Source organism: Dromiciops gliroides, chromosome 2 (assembly GCF_019393635.1).
Source record: "Dromiciops gliroides isolate mDroGli1 chromosome 2, mDroGli1.pri, whole genome shotgun sequence".
Lineage (NCBI taxonomy): Eukaryota > Metazoa > Chordata > Mammalia > Microbiotheria > Microbiotheriidae > Dromiciops > Dromiciops gliroides.
Window position 1 is genome coordinate 342,945,486 of NC_057862.1, and position 14,774 is coordinate 342,960,259.

The 14,774-nt window shown below is 41.6% G+C and overlaps 1 protein-coding gene across 1 annotated transcript in view; it reads left to right on the forward strand.

The window, feature by feature from the left end:
• DOCK2 (dedicator of cytokinesis 2) overlaps positions 1–14,774 on the forward strand; it is a 500,741-nt gene that overhangs the window by 419,525 nt on the left and 66,442 nt on the right. Inside the window, exons 31-32 of the mRNA XM_043986513.1 lie at positions 7,372–7,472; positions 7,560–7,618. Coding sequence (XP_043842448.1) covers positions 7,372–7,472; positions 7,560–7,618 — 160 coding nt within the window. The remainder of the gene's footprint in view (positions 1–7,371; positions 7,473–7,559; positions 7,619–14,774) is intronic.

Sequence of the window (14,774 nt, forward strand, 5' to 3'; positions counted from 1 at the left end):
TCCTGAGCCTTCTTTCTTTAGCTTGGTGTAAGGGGCCCATCTGAGAGAGTGTTTGATTTCAAGCCTCAGCCACTTTCTCTAAAATGGACATTTCAAGCTGAAAGGGCCAGGGAGACTCAAAGAATTATGGAGTTTGGTCAAAAAACAGTTTGAACTAAATAGTGGCAAAAATGCTAGACTTGGTGTCAAGAAGACCAGAGTTTGAATCCTGCCTCACACATACTAGTCATGCAACTCTGGACAAGTCAAGTCTCTTAACCACTCTCAGCCCCTATCACGGGGTTATTGTGAAGATCAAATGAGATGTGTTAAGGGCTAAAATTCTAGCTAGTCTGTCTAAAATATCTAATGAGTGGTCGCCAATAAATTATAAGCTTTAGCAAGAGTTAGACTTTTAAGCATTTATTAAGGAGAATAAGAATTTGGTAAAGAGAGAGAGAAAGGCCTAGATTCCTATCTATTAAAGGGAGAGCACATTTCTAGCTCCCTTCTCCACCAGAGTCCAGAGGAAAGAGCCAGACCGAGCGCCAGTCTCTTCCTTCCTCCTCCCACTAGCCCGTGTCACTTCCTGACACCAAAGAAAAGACTCCTGGTCTTGCCCTCAAAGACCTTCGCTTCATGGGCGGAACTCTTCTACAGTAAGTCTCCAGCAGGTGGCGTCATTCCAATCATTACAGATGGTATATGTAAAGCGCTTTGCAAACATTAAAGTGCTTGCAATTATTATTAGTTGTAGGTGTCTCATTGTGATAGAATGGGGACCTTAGTAGTTATTCGCAGTGTACACTCTTTTTTTTTTGTGGGGCAATGAGGGTTAAGTGACTTGCGCAGGGTCACACAGCTAGTTAAGTGTCAAGTGTCTGAGTTCAGATTTGAACTCAGGTACTCCTGACTCCAGGGCCAGTGCTTTATCTACTGCGCCACCTAGCTGCCCCTCAGGACTGGTGCTGTATCCACTGTGCCACCTAGCTTCCCCCAGTAGTTATTCCCAAAGATACATGATAGGAGGAAGACAGCTTTCTGGTCCTTACCGGGGAGAGAGGCACTGTGACAGTATCAGAATGTGTCACAATTCCATGGCTAGCAAAATAAAGTAGTGGCCAACATAAAAAGAGCAATGGGGGGCAGCTAGGTGGCACAGTGGATAGAGCACCGGCCCTGGAGTCAGGAAGGACCTGAGTTCAAATCTGCTTCAGACACTTGGCACATACTAGCTGTGTGACCCAGGGCAAGTCACTTAACCCCCATTGCCCCGCCCCCGATAAAACAAACCCAAAACAAAACAACAACAAAAAAAAGAGCAATGCAGTCATTTTCTCTTCTAACAGAGCTTCAGAAGAAAATGACTGAAGGTCTACGACCCATGGGTTACTTTTGGGTTTTGTCTTTGTTCCCCTGTTTCCTTGCCTTTTGCGAGGATGGATTTGCTCTCTGCACCATGGCTGTGGTGCCCCCACTCTCCTTTTAGTGTTTCATTAATTATACATTTATTATCAGCAGGCCCAGCATCCATCCTGATGCAGTGCAGTTTTGGCAGCTTCTATCCAATGGGGGTGGGGGTGGGGGATGATTAGTGCAAGCTTGAATTTTAACTCTCCAAGCTCAGCTTTCCTGGCTCAGTCCTCATCCAGAGACCCACCATCCCACTGCCTCCCTCAGCTTCATGGCCAAGGCATGCCACCGTTCTGTATGCGAAATACTCTAGCACTCCCAGTGTAGACAAGGGAACACACAGTGCCAGGCTAGACATCCTTGCTGAGTAACTCAGAGGCTAAGTCACTGACCTTTGAGCTGGAAGGTCACCTAATTCCACAGCCAGACTTGGAAACCATCCACTGGGCTTTTCTCTTTCCAAATCCGGTCACAGGGAGGCTGTGTGGCAGAAGGACTGTGTCCATTCTAGTCACAACTTTGCCACCAAAACTTGGTACAGAACCTTAAATGAGTCACTTTTGGACCTGTTTCCTCCTCTATATAATGAGCAGGTTGGATGTGATGACCCCATCATTGCCTTTTAGCTCTGTGGTTAGATGAAAGGTGAGGGAGAAGATCTAGAGTTCTCAGAGACACTCCCCCATTATCTGATGACCTCAGTGATTTATAGGCACAAGATCTTGTGCTGTTCGAGTCTACTGTAGACCTTTATCCTGAATGGTTTAGGGAAGAGTAAGAAGGAATGTTCAGTTCAGCAAAGTACTTTGTAAGTATCTCGTGTGTGCCTAGTACCATGCTAGGTGCTCCATTCAGCCTCAGAAGCAGGAAGTGATTCAGTGCCAAGTGACGCTGAGCTCATAACCTGTACTCATGAAGCACTGATTAGTTCTGGGGTGAGTTGCTCCACTCAGGAGGCTCTGATGGACTCTAAAGAGGGTCACTAACCTGAGAATGTTTGATGAATTCTAGGATTCATTAGAAAGTGAGCTCCATGAGCACCAGGACTGTCTTTTGTTTGTATCCTTAGCACTTTATTTTCTTCCTTCGCTCCTACCTTCCTACCTTCCTCAGCATATTTAACCTGGAAGGACAACAGGACCATTTTTATTTGCTAACATCATAGTCACTCTAAGATGAACAGGGCTCAGATGTAGTCCTAAGAAACAGAAGTGACCAGTCTCAGTCCTAATTAATAAAGATTATAATTGGTGACATACAGGAGGATGAAATACTAGTCCAATACAGCAAAACCACTTCAGTAAGTGGAGAAAGATCATGCCTGGTGCTCTGAAGTATAATGAGATGAATTGTAGTTATTTTTACAATAAGTTTTATTCATGTACTTTGTTTTCATATCACAGTGATTTCTGAATACAGTACGTACCACATCTTCAGCATTAAATCCTTCTTCGTGATAATAAAAACAGTAAAGCAAAACCAACTAATGTAGTGATTGTGTCTGATGCTGTACGTGCCACTTTGTTTCCATCACCCCATCTCTATGCTGAGAGGTGGGAGATGTGTTTCATGATCTGTTCAATAAGTTTCACATAGAAGAAGATGTGGAAGAACATTGATGCAATCTGCCTTTTCAGCAAGTGATGGAACAGAGAGAGACCAGGGCACTTGTAAGATATTGGATGGCTTTAGGAGTTTGCTTCAATGGAGAGATTCATCATGATTCTAGTTCTCAACTATGGCCATGTTATTTCCTAATCAAAGTCCAATGTCAGTCAATTTTCATTAATAATTAGATCAGAGATAGATCCCAAGTGACTTGGGAAATTGTGGAAGACTTCCTGGAGGAGATGGCACCTGAGCTGAATCTCAAAAGAAGGATAGTTCTCAGGCATATCAAGAAGAGAAAAAGGGAAACAGCTTGAGCAAGGTTGTAGAGATAAAATTGAACGTGGATTGGCTTGTGGCATACATTTGAGACAATTAGGAGACCAGTTTGACCGGAATGAAAGACTTGTTTTTGAAGAGTGGGAAATAAAATGGAGAGAGCCTTGAATGCTAGTGGTACAGTGGAAAGAATAGTGTCTCTAGAGTCAAAAGATCCAGGTTCAAATCTCTTGGGTGTTGCTTATTCCCTCTGTGACCTTGAGAAAATTACTTAATCTCTCTGGGCCTCATTTTCTTCATCTATAAAATGAGGAGTTTGATTTAGTTGGCCTCTAAGGGCCTGTCCAGTTCTAGATCTGGGATTCTTTGATCCTCTGAGTTGAGAGGAAATTCCTAAGGGAATGGTGAGAGTTTTGAGTAGAGCAGTGATGGGTACAAAGCATTGTTCAGATCCAGGAAGGACCACAACCATCACTCATCTGCTGTGAACCTTCTACAGGCCCGATGGGAATCATTTCTCCCTCTTATCCAGAGTCACCTTTTCCATGCAGTTTTTCTGTGACATTGAATGACTAATCCTGTGAGTTTCAACTGTTCTACTTCAGGCTTGGCCTCAGAGAAGAAATGTGAGAAGGGCCCTGCCACTACTTCTTTGCAGAGATGGGAGACTATGGGCATGGAACAATGCATGTAACACCAGACTTTATCAATATATTTGTTAGTTTTGCTGAACTTTTTTACCTTCCCTTTTTTATTCTTCATCATAAGGGATGACTCTCTGGGATGGTGGGGGAAGGGAAGAGATCCAGTGGGAAATATGAGTGATGTAAAGCTAAAAGGTATCAATGAAAATTTATTTAGATGGGCATGTTCTTCCCACCCTTGAAGGTGAAGGTCAAGAGGAATATCAAGGAGGAAACTTGGAAATAAAAGTGATTCCCTATAGGAAAAACACCAGCTTGACTGAAGCCCATGGTTATAACAGGATTTTTAATAGGATAGTAATAGAACAGGCCCCTCACTGGGCTGGCCTGGATTTATTTTCAGGATTAGTATTTTACCCATTGTGCTCTGCTTCTCCTGTGTGGCCACCTTGAAATCTGAATTTTCTCATGTAAAAAAAAGACAACAGTAATTCTTTTCATGGAGTATGTATGTATGTGATTTTCTTCTTCCAGTGGCTTGTTTTTCATCTCCTGAATTTCAGTGTGAGGGTGTGTGATTCCTCAGCTTAGTCAAACAGTGGGAACACATTTTAAATTTAAGGCCAAGGAAACACATTTTAAATTTAAAGCTATGTAGACCCTGCTTTTCAGCTGGTGCTTCAAGAGATTAATCTGACCTGCTGTGACCTGAAAAAAAAAGCATCTGAATAGAAAGACCAGAGCTCCCACACAAAGCTCTGTGTTGGGATTAGGACCTGGTAGGTTGTGGGGTTACTAAGGAAACTGAGGGTTTTTTACAATCTTCAGTGTCTCTAAGATGGATTCTGTTTTTCTCTTGTTTTGGGGGGGTGGTGGAAAAAAGGCATAATTAAAAAGAAAATTTAAATTAAAAGAAAATTTAAAAGATGGAATCACTCAATACCATCTGGGCACCTAGTACTATATATACTCCATGTTCAGGCCTGGCATTGCCTGCCCCTCAGCAGGTTCAGATCACCATCCACTTGTCTCCCAGTATTTTGAGTGGGTTTGGAAAGAGTTAGAGGTTCAGAGGCTTCTATAAGGGGCCTGGACTAGATATGCTCTGAGGTTTTCACTTCTTTCATTCTAACAGAGTCCTTGGCCTAGGAATCTTGGACATAAAGCAGCAAAAGAAAGAGCAGGTTTAACTGGGGAAATTTTTTTACTCAGTAGTATAGATCACATATGCTTTCAAGGGGGTAAACTACATTCGGGGGCAACAAAGCTTGTTTATTTATTTTTTTTTGCAGGACAATGGGGGTTAAGTGACTTGCCCAGGGTCACACAGCTAGTAAGTGTTAAGTGTCTGAAGCTGGATTTGAACTCAGGTACTCCTGAATCCAGAGCCGGCACTTTATCCACTGTGCCACCTAGCCGCCCCCCCAAAGCTTATTTTTTAAAAATGTCTTTTATTTTTAATTTCTAGAATAAAACAAGCATATATATATATGTATGTATCTATACACATACATATATATACACATATGCACATGAGTGTATGTAATATTCTATACATCTATTTATCACTTCTTTCTCTGGATACAGATGCTTTCTTTCTTCAAATGTCTTTTATATGCATATAAATAATATGCATATAATATAATATAAATGCATATGATAAAGCCTGAAGTGCCTTCTCAATCACCCTAACCAAGAAGCAATGTGGTAAAGTAGGTAGGTCTCTGTACCTGGAGTCAGGTCAAATTCTGCCTCAGATTTCTTACCAAATGGGAAATCCTGAACAAGTCATTTAACTTCACCATGCCTCAGTTTCCTTTTATGCAAAATAAAAGCATTGTGCTCAATGATCTCTAAAGCCTTTTCCAGCTTTAAACATATACTCTTATAATTTACACCAAGGCTGTTCAGCCAGGTGCCTGGATTCTCTTCCCAGGGAAGGAGAAAACAATCTATGCCAAACTCCGTTGTTTAGAATTCTTAAATGACCTTTAGAAGTGCCCCTCCTATGCTTTTTCTCAGGCTGTCTCCCATGTCCGGTGTGCATCCCATCCTCACCTCTGTCTCTCAGAATTTCCAGTTTCCATCAAAGCTCAATTCAAATATCACCTTCTTCAGGAAACTTTTTTCTGATCTCAACCTCTCCCTCCAGATATATGTATATGTATTCAATAAAATTGCTTTGGGGCAGCTAGGTGGCACAGTGGATAGAGCACCAGCCCTGGATTCAGGAGGACTTGAGTTCAAATCCGGCCTCAGACACTTAACACTTGCTAGCTGTGTGACCCTGGGCAAGTCACTTAACTCCAATTGCCTCAACAACAACAACAACAACAACAAAATAAATAAATAAAATTGCTTCATACCTATTTTATGTATGCTTTTATATGCATGCAATTATAGGAATTATTATGGAATTATGAGTTAGAGCTAACAGGGACCCCAGAGGTCATCTAATCCAATCCTTTCCTCACTTTACAGACAAGGAAACTGTGTCACTACAAAGTTAAGTGATTTGCCCAAGGTCACGTAGTATTGTTAGAGGCAGGATTATGAGCCCAAGTCTTTTGAATCTGGAGACAATGCTCTTTCTAGTATACCACACTATCTCTCATGTTGTCTACTCTGACAGAATGTAAACTTCCTGAGGGCAGGGGTTGTTTCACTTTTCACTTTGTATCTTATCACAGTACCTGGCATTTACACAGAGTTACAGTCTCTCGTTCTTAGTGTACCTGTTTCCTTCTAGTCTCAGATCAAATCCTCGTTTCTGCAGGAGGCTTTCCTCATTCCCATCGCACCTTCCCCTCTGAGATTATGCCCAATCTACCGTGTATATATCTTGTGTGTACCTGGTTATTTGCATGTTGTCTCTCCCATTAGACTGTGAGCTCTCTGAGGGCAGGGACTGCTTTTACCTTTCTTTGCTTCCCCACAGTGCCTGGAACATAGTAAACATTTCATGTTTTTTAGTTGATTGCTTCATTAACTTGTTGATCATTTGATGGATCAATGCAATGCCTGTCTCTCCAGAATAAAAATGCCCAATATAAATCAAATCCTATTGCAACAAATATCATGCCGTTGAAAAATCTATCACCAGGGATTCTGTAGTGGGGTTTCTTATTCAGGTATGGGTTGGATTTCTATTGCCTCTGCAGTTCCTTCTACCTCTCTCATTCTGTGATTCCCCTCACTCAGCTTCTTGCCTTGTTACAAGTAAGAACCTAGGTCAGTGCATATAAAAAACTCATTCCATTGCCTTCACTTTAACCTCAATGCTAATTTCCGGGTAGGAGCTGCTTGGAAGATTGCATAATGCACAATTATGCTGGCTGTGCTGGTATCTTCTGCCATCTTCATAAATTATTCACCATTACCCAGAGTTTAATATGACTTCCCATTTTCAGTCCCACACCATGACTGTTTCCTACTATTTAATTTACAGCTGTGGAACAACTATTTTCATCTGGCAGTGGCTTTTATCACCCAGGATTCCCTGCAGCTGGAGCAGTTCTCTCATGCCAAGTACAATAAGATCCTGAATAAGTAAGTTGACTTTCAGATTTACTAAATATGATATTTTATTTAATTCCCAGAGACTGTCAATAACGTTGATGTTTTCCCTTTTCCTAGATATGGGGATATGAGGCGGTTGATTGGCTTTGCCATCCGCGATATGTGGTACAAGCTTGGTGAGTAAACACGCACGTTGAGATAAACACATCTGCACACGCCAAACTCCTCCTTGAAGACCATCTGTTATGCGAGCGATGGGGGTTTCAGTGTAGGGAGCTAGAAATAACCGTTTATTACTGTAAGCGCAGTGCTCTTAATAAGAGCCTGATTGTACGGTGAATAAAAGAGGGAGGGATGCACAGCTGTGGAACAGCTCCAGGATTCAGCTCTGAAGGGCTGTATGAAGTTGGGAATAAAGGGGAGAGGACAAGGCTGTTGTCCTTTCAAAAAACAGAATGTGTGGGCAACTGGCACCCATGTTATCTGTACAGATTGGCAGTTCCTTTTGCAGATGCATTGTAGACTGTTGCCTAATATCACAACCTTTCAGACTCAAGGTGAGGGCTCTATAGAGATGGAGATGCCCCTTTTTGTTAGGATAGAGCTTGTGAGGTTATCCTAGGATCTCTGCTTCTTCTGCCTTCATCAGGGACAGGATTTACCTGTATGCTTTCTACTTCTTTCTGGCTGAGAGCCCAGGACTGTTCCTGCACAGCAAAGAGTTGAAGACCAAAGTATCCTGCCCTGGAATGAGAGCTCAAATCTACTCGGCCTTGCCACTCTTGTTGACTCTGGACCATGCCTACCAGCTTATAGCCAGAGTGCCTTCTCTTTCTTGTCTTAAGAGTTCAGCTTCCTAGACCCTTTTCCATAGCTAAACTTCTGGTCTTCTGTCCTATCTAAAGCTGTAACTGGAGTTGGGTGGCAAAAACTTTGCCCCTGTGGGCCAAAATTTAGCAGTACTGCCAGCACTTAGACTTTATTAGATAGAAAGAATCGAACTTAGCACTTGATTAACAAGAATAATCAATTAAAATGGAATTCTACCAGTTGTCAGTGCTTCCTCTTCCCTGACCTGCTGTGTCCTCTCTCTAGATGAATCCAGCCTCACTCTATTCCTTCCTCATAAAATGGCCTACTCAAGAGAGGCAGCATAGCATCATGTCCCATTATCTCTTGAGAAGCATTATGGTTAAAGGAAAAGTACACTGCTATCTGAAGTCCTAAAACTTGGGGTGAAATCTTGATTTTATCTTGACCTTTGTGACCTTGGACAAGTTACTAAAAAAAAAAATCTCTTTGTGCCTCAGTTTCCTCATCTATAAAATGAGGGTATTAGATTTTCTTTCAGGTACCTTCGAACTCTAGATCTATGATCTTAAAATACTCTGTCTCGGGCAGCTAGGTGGCACAGTGGATAGAGCACCGGCCCTGGAGTCAGGAGGACCTGAGTTCAAATCCGGCCTCAGACACTTAACACTTACTAGCTGTGTGACCTTGGACAAGTCACTTAACCCCAATTGCCTCACTAAAAACAAAAAATATTCTGTCTCTCCTCAGTGGGCCTTAGGTCCTGAGATATGAGGTCTTCATATGAGGAATTTAAATTCTCAAATGAATTTTTAAAAAGTTGTTTTGACGGGTGCCCCAGATGCCACAATTGCTTCTTATGACTCTAGCTCTACCTCATTTCCACCCATAGCCTGTTATGTAAGAACTTATTTCTCCTGTTCTAGACCTTTACCATAAAAAGAAGTACAGGAGAGAATGCTTCCCAAAAAATACCTTGGATAGGAAATTCCCTTATTGAAACATAAGCCTTCAGAAAGCTTATCTATATATGTTTATGCCATCCCAACTCCATTGAACCATTGGGAAAATTGGGATCTGCATTGTTTTGTTTTATTTTGTTTTTCATCTATCTCTGTATCTTGCTGCTTCCCATATGCTAGTCTTTGTAGTTGTTGTGTACACAAAAAGGTTTTATATAACTATAATGGCTTTTGGCAGGTTCTCCTTTAATTTTGGTTATGTGGATTGGTATAAAAAGATATTAAATTCAACCTGTTTGGGTATTTATGAATATCTGTAAGGAGAGTTTGTTAAATTGGGAGATAAGAAGTAAAGTTAATCTTAGCCGAGTGCTGGCACAAAAAGGTCTAAATTAACCTTAGCTCTTTAGTACAATGGGAAACGCACTGGCTTTGGAGTCAGAGTACTAGAGTATTCCTCTGTCTGTCTGTCTATCACACAATTATTTGTGTGACCTTGGGCAATTCCTAGGCTTCAGTTTCTTCTTTAATACCATGAAACGATTGGACTAGATGGCCAATATAGTCCCTTCCAACTGCAGATTGATGATGCTATGGTATGTAGTTGGTTTCCTTGAGGGGAAGGGAGAGCTGTTGTGTGATCCAGAGCCAAGCCCACTCTGTTGGCCCTCCACTTCCACTCCCCAGCTTGACAGCACTACCTTTCTTATCATCTGTGGTGATGAGAGAGGAACAGGAGCCATCCCACATTGTGGAATCCATCCCATGAAGCCAGAGCTTCACCCTAACACATCTGTCCAGGAATATCTTTATACGTTCAAGGGTAATGTGCTAATCAGGAATTCTTGCTCTCTTATCAACTGAATTCTGGACTCTTGCCTACTTGCCTGTTTCTACCTGTGTTACTTGACCTTTCTAAACCTGACTCCTTGATTCTTAAACCTTCTCTGTTTATTAGCTGCATCTTGCTAAGAAGATACATAGAGGACCAAATGCAATAGAGGTTAGGACATCTTTGGTTTTCAGGGAGCATGCTGAATGACCTTAGTAGGAGTGTTTTTTGCAAAATTTCACTGAGTTGAAACCTTAGTGTTCACCTGGTTCAACCCCCTCACTAGACTGAACACTTCTTGAGAGCAGAGACTATCATTTGTCTTTCTTTGTATCCCCAGCACTTGATACCGTGACTGGCACATAGTAGATGCCTGCTAAATGCTTTCTGACTGACTGACTGTAGGCAAGGAAACTGACTTAAAGTGACCCATCCAAGTTTATACCTCTGATAGCCTCAACTGCCACCTAAAAGTGTGTGATTTTCCCACATTTCTTTTCACTTAAATTTATAGTGAGTATCATCAAACCCTTAGAGAGAGCCCTAAACTCTCCCCATTAAATGTTACCATATGCTATTAAATGAGTAATAGATGAATCTACCTACTTCTATTGAACAAATTAAAAATTAGGTCCCAGAGGCAGCTAGGTGGCGCAGTGGATAGAGCACCGGCCCTGGAGTCAGGAGAAACTGAGTTCAAATCCGGCCTCAGACACTTAACACTTACTAGCTGTGTGACCCTGGGCAAGTCACTTAACCCCAATTGCCTCACTAAAAAAAAAAAAAAAACAAAAACAAAACAAAAACAAAAAACAAAAATTAGGTCCCAGAGAAGCTTCTGAAACACAGGACACCCTCCCCACCCACATGCCTAAACTTATTCCTGGAGTACTCAGTACTGCCACCATTACACAGGGCTTTGAGACTTGAGATGGGCTTTTATCTTGACAGCATATTGGCACTTCAACTTTAAAAGCTTTCCCCCAACATAATGCTTCTACACCTAATGAGATTCAGTCCCACAGAATCAAAAAGACCCCACCCCCATTCTTTCCTTCACTTTCCTTTAAATATAGTGGCAAGTATATTATTATCTGAAGAGCTATCCTTTGCCAGATTTGCCTGTATTCCATTAATCCTAAGCATCTTTTTATCCAGAGTATGTCCAATTGCATGGGCATGTATTTACATGTATATAAATTGTGTATCTACTGAATGCTTCAATCTCATTTGGATGTAAATTAAGACAATTATACTTTAGATAATCTCTAGGGATGTTGAAATCACAGTGCTGGTTAAAGGGTCATCATCTCTTTCTGTCTGCCTTTTCTCCCATTTCCAGAATTTCTCTTCAGGAGATTGCTAGGGAAAACAAGTCAGAGATATCACAGAAAGCTTCTGGCACTTGCCCTTGTTCTTTTGGACCATATTAAAGAAGTCCTTTATCATACTTGAAGGCCTTGAGTTTTCTTAGGACTTTGGTCATATTCACTATTTTCCTGTTACTGGCCCATAGAGCTCACTGAATATCTAACCTCTTCTCATTTACAATCTAGCTATTCGTCCACTTGAATCTGAATTTTAAAACCTTTCCATGATTTGAAAAAGACTTAAATTATCCTGATGGACTGTGGGGAAAAATGGAGATGTAGTAATTATTATGAACCACACAAAAAGCAAGATTTTCTTCCTAAGCTTTAGAGAAGATTTGAGCCTGAAGTGGCGTCAAAACGTAGCCAAGAAGAAGCTGATAGTCTCAGAAAGAGTTCTTATCCTTCACTTGACTCCCCGCATTCGACTCTCACCGGCTAAAGACATTACTAGAGTGGTATCCGCAATTTAGTCATCTAACACTTACGTCTTGCCAATTTTTTTTTAAGTCTAAGAATTTGTTCTAGAATTTAGTTTAATTTGAGCTTCAGAATCTCAAGAATCACCTTCATTCCTCTCTGTTCATATTCTCAGTTTTAATCCGAAAATACTTCTCCAGGCAGCAAGGAGACTGCACAACAGTAGCCTTTACCCCACCCACCCACGCCCCACCCCCCAAAAAAAGAAAAACAACCTTGCCCACACAAAGACTCTGGATGCTCAATTTATTTAGAGAAAGGTTGTGGAAGCTGCCTGCGTGGCGCATGCCAGCTAGAACCAGGAAGCACATGAAGCAGGCTAGACTACCTGCCAGGCTGAGGGCTGAACCAAGAAGGCAGCAGGGGCTGTGTCCCAGTAGGAAGAGCTTCTCTTAGGTGACTAAGCCTTGAGGAGAACCTTGGGGCAAAGCTGCTCCTACGACACTACAAATCAAATCAGTGGCATTAACCAAGGTGCCGCTTGCTAAGGGAGGCCCAGAAGCAGGGGGTAGCTGTTGACTAAAATACAGATCTTGTCCCAGGGCCAACCTCCTCCCTCCCAGAACGGCCACCCTGCTCCAGAGCTGATCCTTATAACTCCCTCATGCTTCTTTTTGTCTCTTTTCCCTGACAGCAATTTCCTTAATGCCCCAGCATCTAAAGAACACAGCTATGAATCAGAATTTGAAGCCAACCTCAACAGTCCTCTGACCCAACCCCTCCCTGAACCGCCTTCCCCTACCTTTCCCCATCCAAAACTCAGCCACTTGCAATGCAGAGTTGTTCACAGCTGAAGCTTGTGCAGAAGGTGGAGGAAAGCAAAGAGAGCACCAAATGCTGGTGTTTAAAACAGTGTTGTCACAGCCATTGTGTTCAGTAGGGGAAGAGTATCTTGTATGAGTTCAAACTCATGTGCATACCTATTTCCTTGACTCTTACTTCCACTTGAAGAGGACTTGGCCATGCTCCCCTGTTATCTGATGGTAATCAACCTTTTGGCTTTATCTGATCCCCTTCTGTCCACTGCGCCATTATCAAAGAATGCATTGAATTTTTAGGGAGAAGAAAGGGAATGGACAGCATTTAGAGGAACTGGGTTCAAATCTTAACTCTGAGGATTTCCACTTAGGGGGTCTTGGGCAGGTCCTTTAGCATCCCTGGGCTTCGGTTTCCCTCATCTGTCAAAGAAGGATAAAATGGCCTTCTAGACCCTTCCAGCTTTAGATCTATGATTGTGGGAGCACTTTGGAGGGCCCTCCAGACCAGGTTGTCCCTTCAGAGTCACAGCATTGTACATGGCCCATGTGGGGACTCTTGATCTCAGTTTCACAGGCCCAATCATAAACAACACAGCTCACCCTGCCTGAAAAATGAACATTCGGCCTCTGTTTAAAGACCTTAAAGCCTATGTCCTCAGGCAGTATCTTTTAGTGAATAGATGGTTGGACTTGAGTCAGGAAGATGCAGGTTACCATCCCACTTCTGCTGCTTATTAGTTGGGCAACACACTTTGCTGAACATCATTCTCCTCATCAGATAATGATACTTGTAGAATCTGCCTCGGCATCTGGCTTCACTGTGGTTGTGGTGAACAAAGTACTATATAATTGTCACTTTTTTCTGTTGATAATCCTTCACACTGCCTTGCTCCTAGGCACTTAAAATGTTAATTGTATTAAATTAATCTTTACCAGTATGGAAGAGGGGAGAAGCTTGGCCTCTCTACCATTCTACCTTTTTCCATGAATGATATATTTATCCCAAAATTACATCCCAAGAGAAGTAGCATCTCCATCTAGAACAAATTTATTCAATTCAATTTAATTCATCAGACTTTTTTTTTATTAAGCACTCACTATATGCAAGTTATTTTTAAATTCCTCATCCAAAGAAAACATTCAGTCTGGGAGAGAGGAGTGTTGGAATACAGTGTAAGCAAATTGCTCATAAGAGGAAAACCAGAGCTCAAATCGGACCTCAGATACTTTCTAGCTGCATAACCCTGGGCAAGGCACTTAAGCTAGATTGTGATTGTGAGCTCCTGGACAGCAGAGATTTTTCTTTTGCCTCTTTTGGTATTCCCCAGCACTGAGTACAGTGTCTGGCATGTGGTATGTGCTTAATAAGTGTTTATCAATTGATTCACTTAACCTTTGTTTGCCTCAGTGTCCTCAATTGTAAAATGGGGATAATAATAGCATTTACCTTCCAGAATTGTCATAAGGATCAAATGAAATAATATCTGTAAGGTGCTTAGCACTGCCTGACACAGAGTAGGTGCTATGTAAATGCTAGCTATTATTATATCAATCGCTATTGAATGTAATCTTATTAGATTTAGCTCGATTTTCTAGTCTGTCAAGATCCCTTTTCATTCTAACTCTGCCATTCAGTCTCTTGGCTATCCCTTCCAGGTTGGTATAACTGTACATTTGATGAGCATTCTACCAATCAACTAGTCAACTGACCAACATTGACTTAGCACCTACTCCATGCCAGACTTCTAGGTGCTAGGGATACAAACAGAAGAATGAAATAAGCCCAGGTCCTAAGGAGCTTATATACTACTGGGAAAAGCCATAAGTGTGTGCATATATGTATGTGTGTGTATATGTGCATGTATGTATGTGTATGCATATACACATGTTCCCTATATATGTATGCATATGCAGAATGTTAAATATGGAGATCATAAATATAAATAAATACAAAGTACTTTGGGAAGGATAGACGTGGGGAAAACAAGAAAGGCTTCATGACATCTATGTCTTTATCCAACTCATTGAAAAAAAATGTATTAAACAGCACAGGGACAAGTAGAGATCCCTGCAACATTTCCACTGGAGGAGACCTTTGGACATGCTGATATTGAACCATT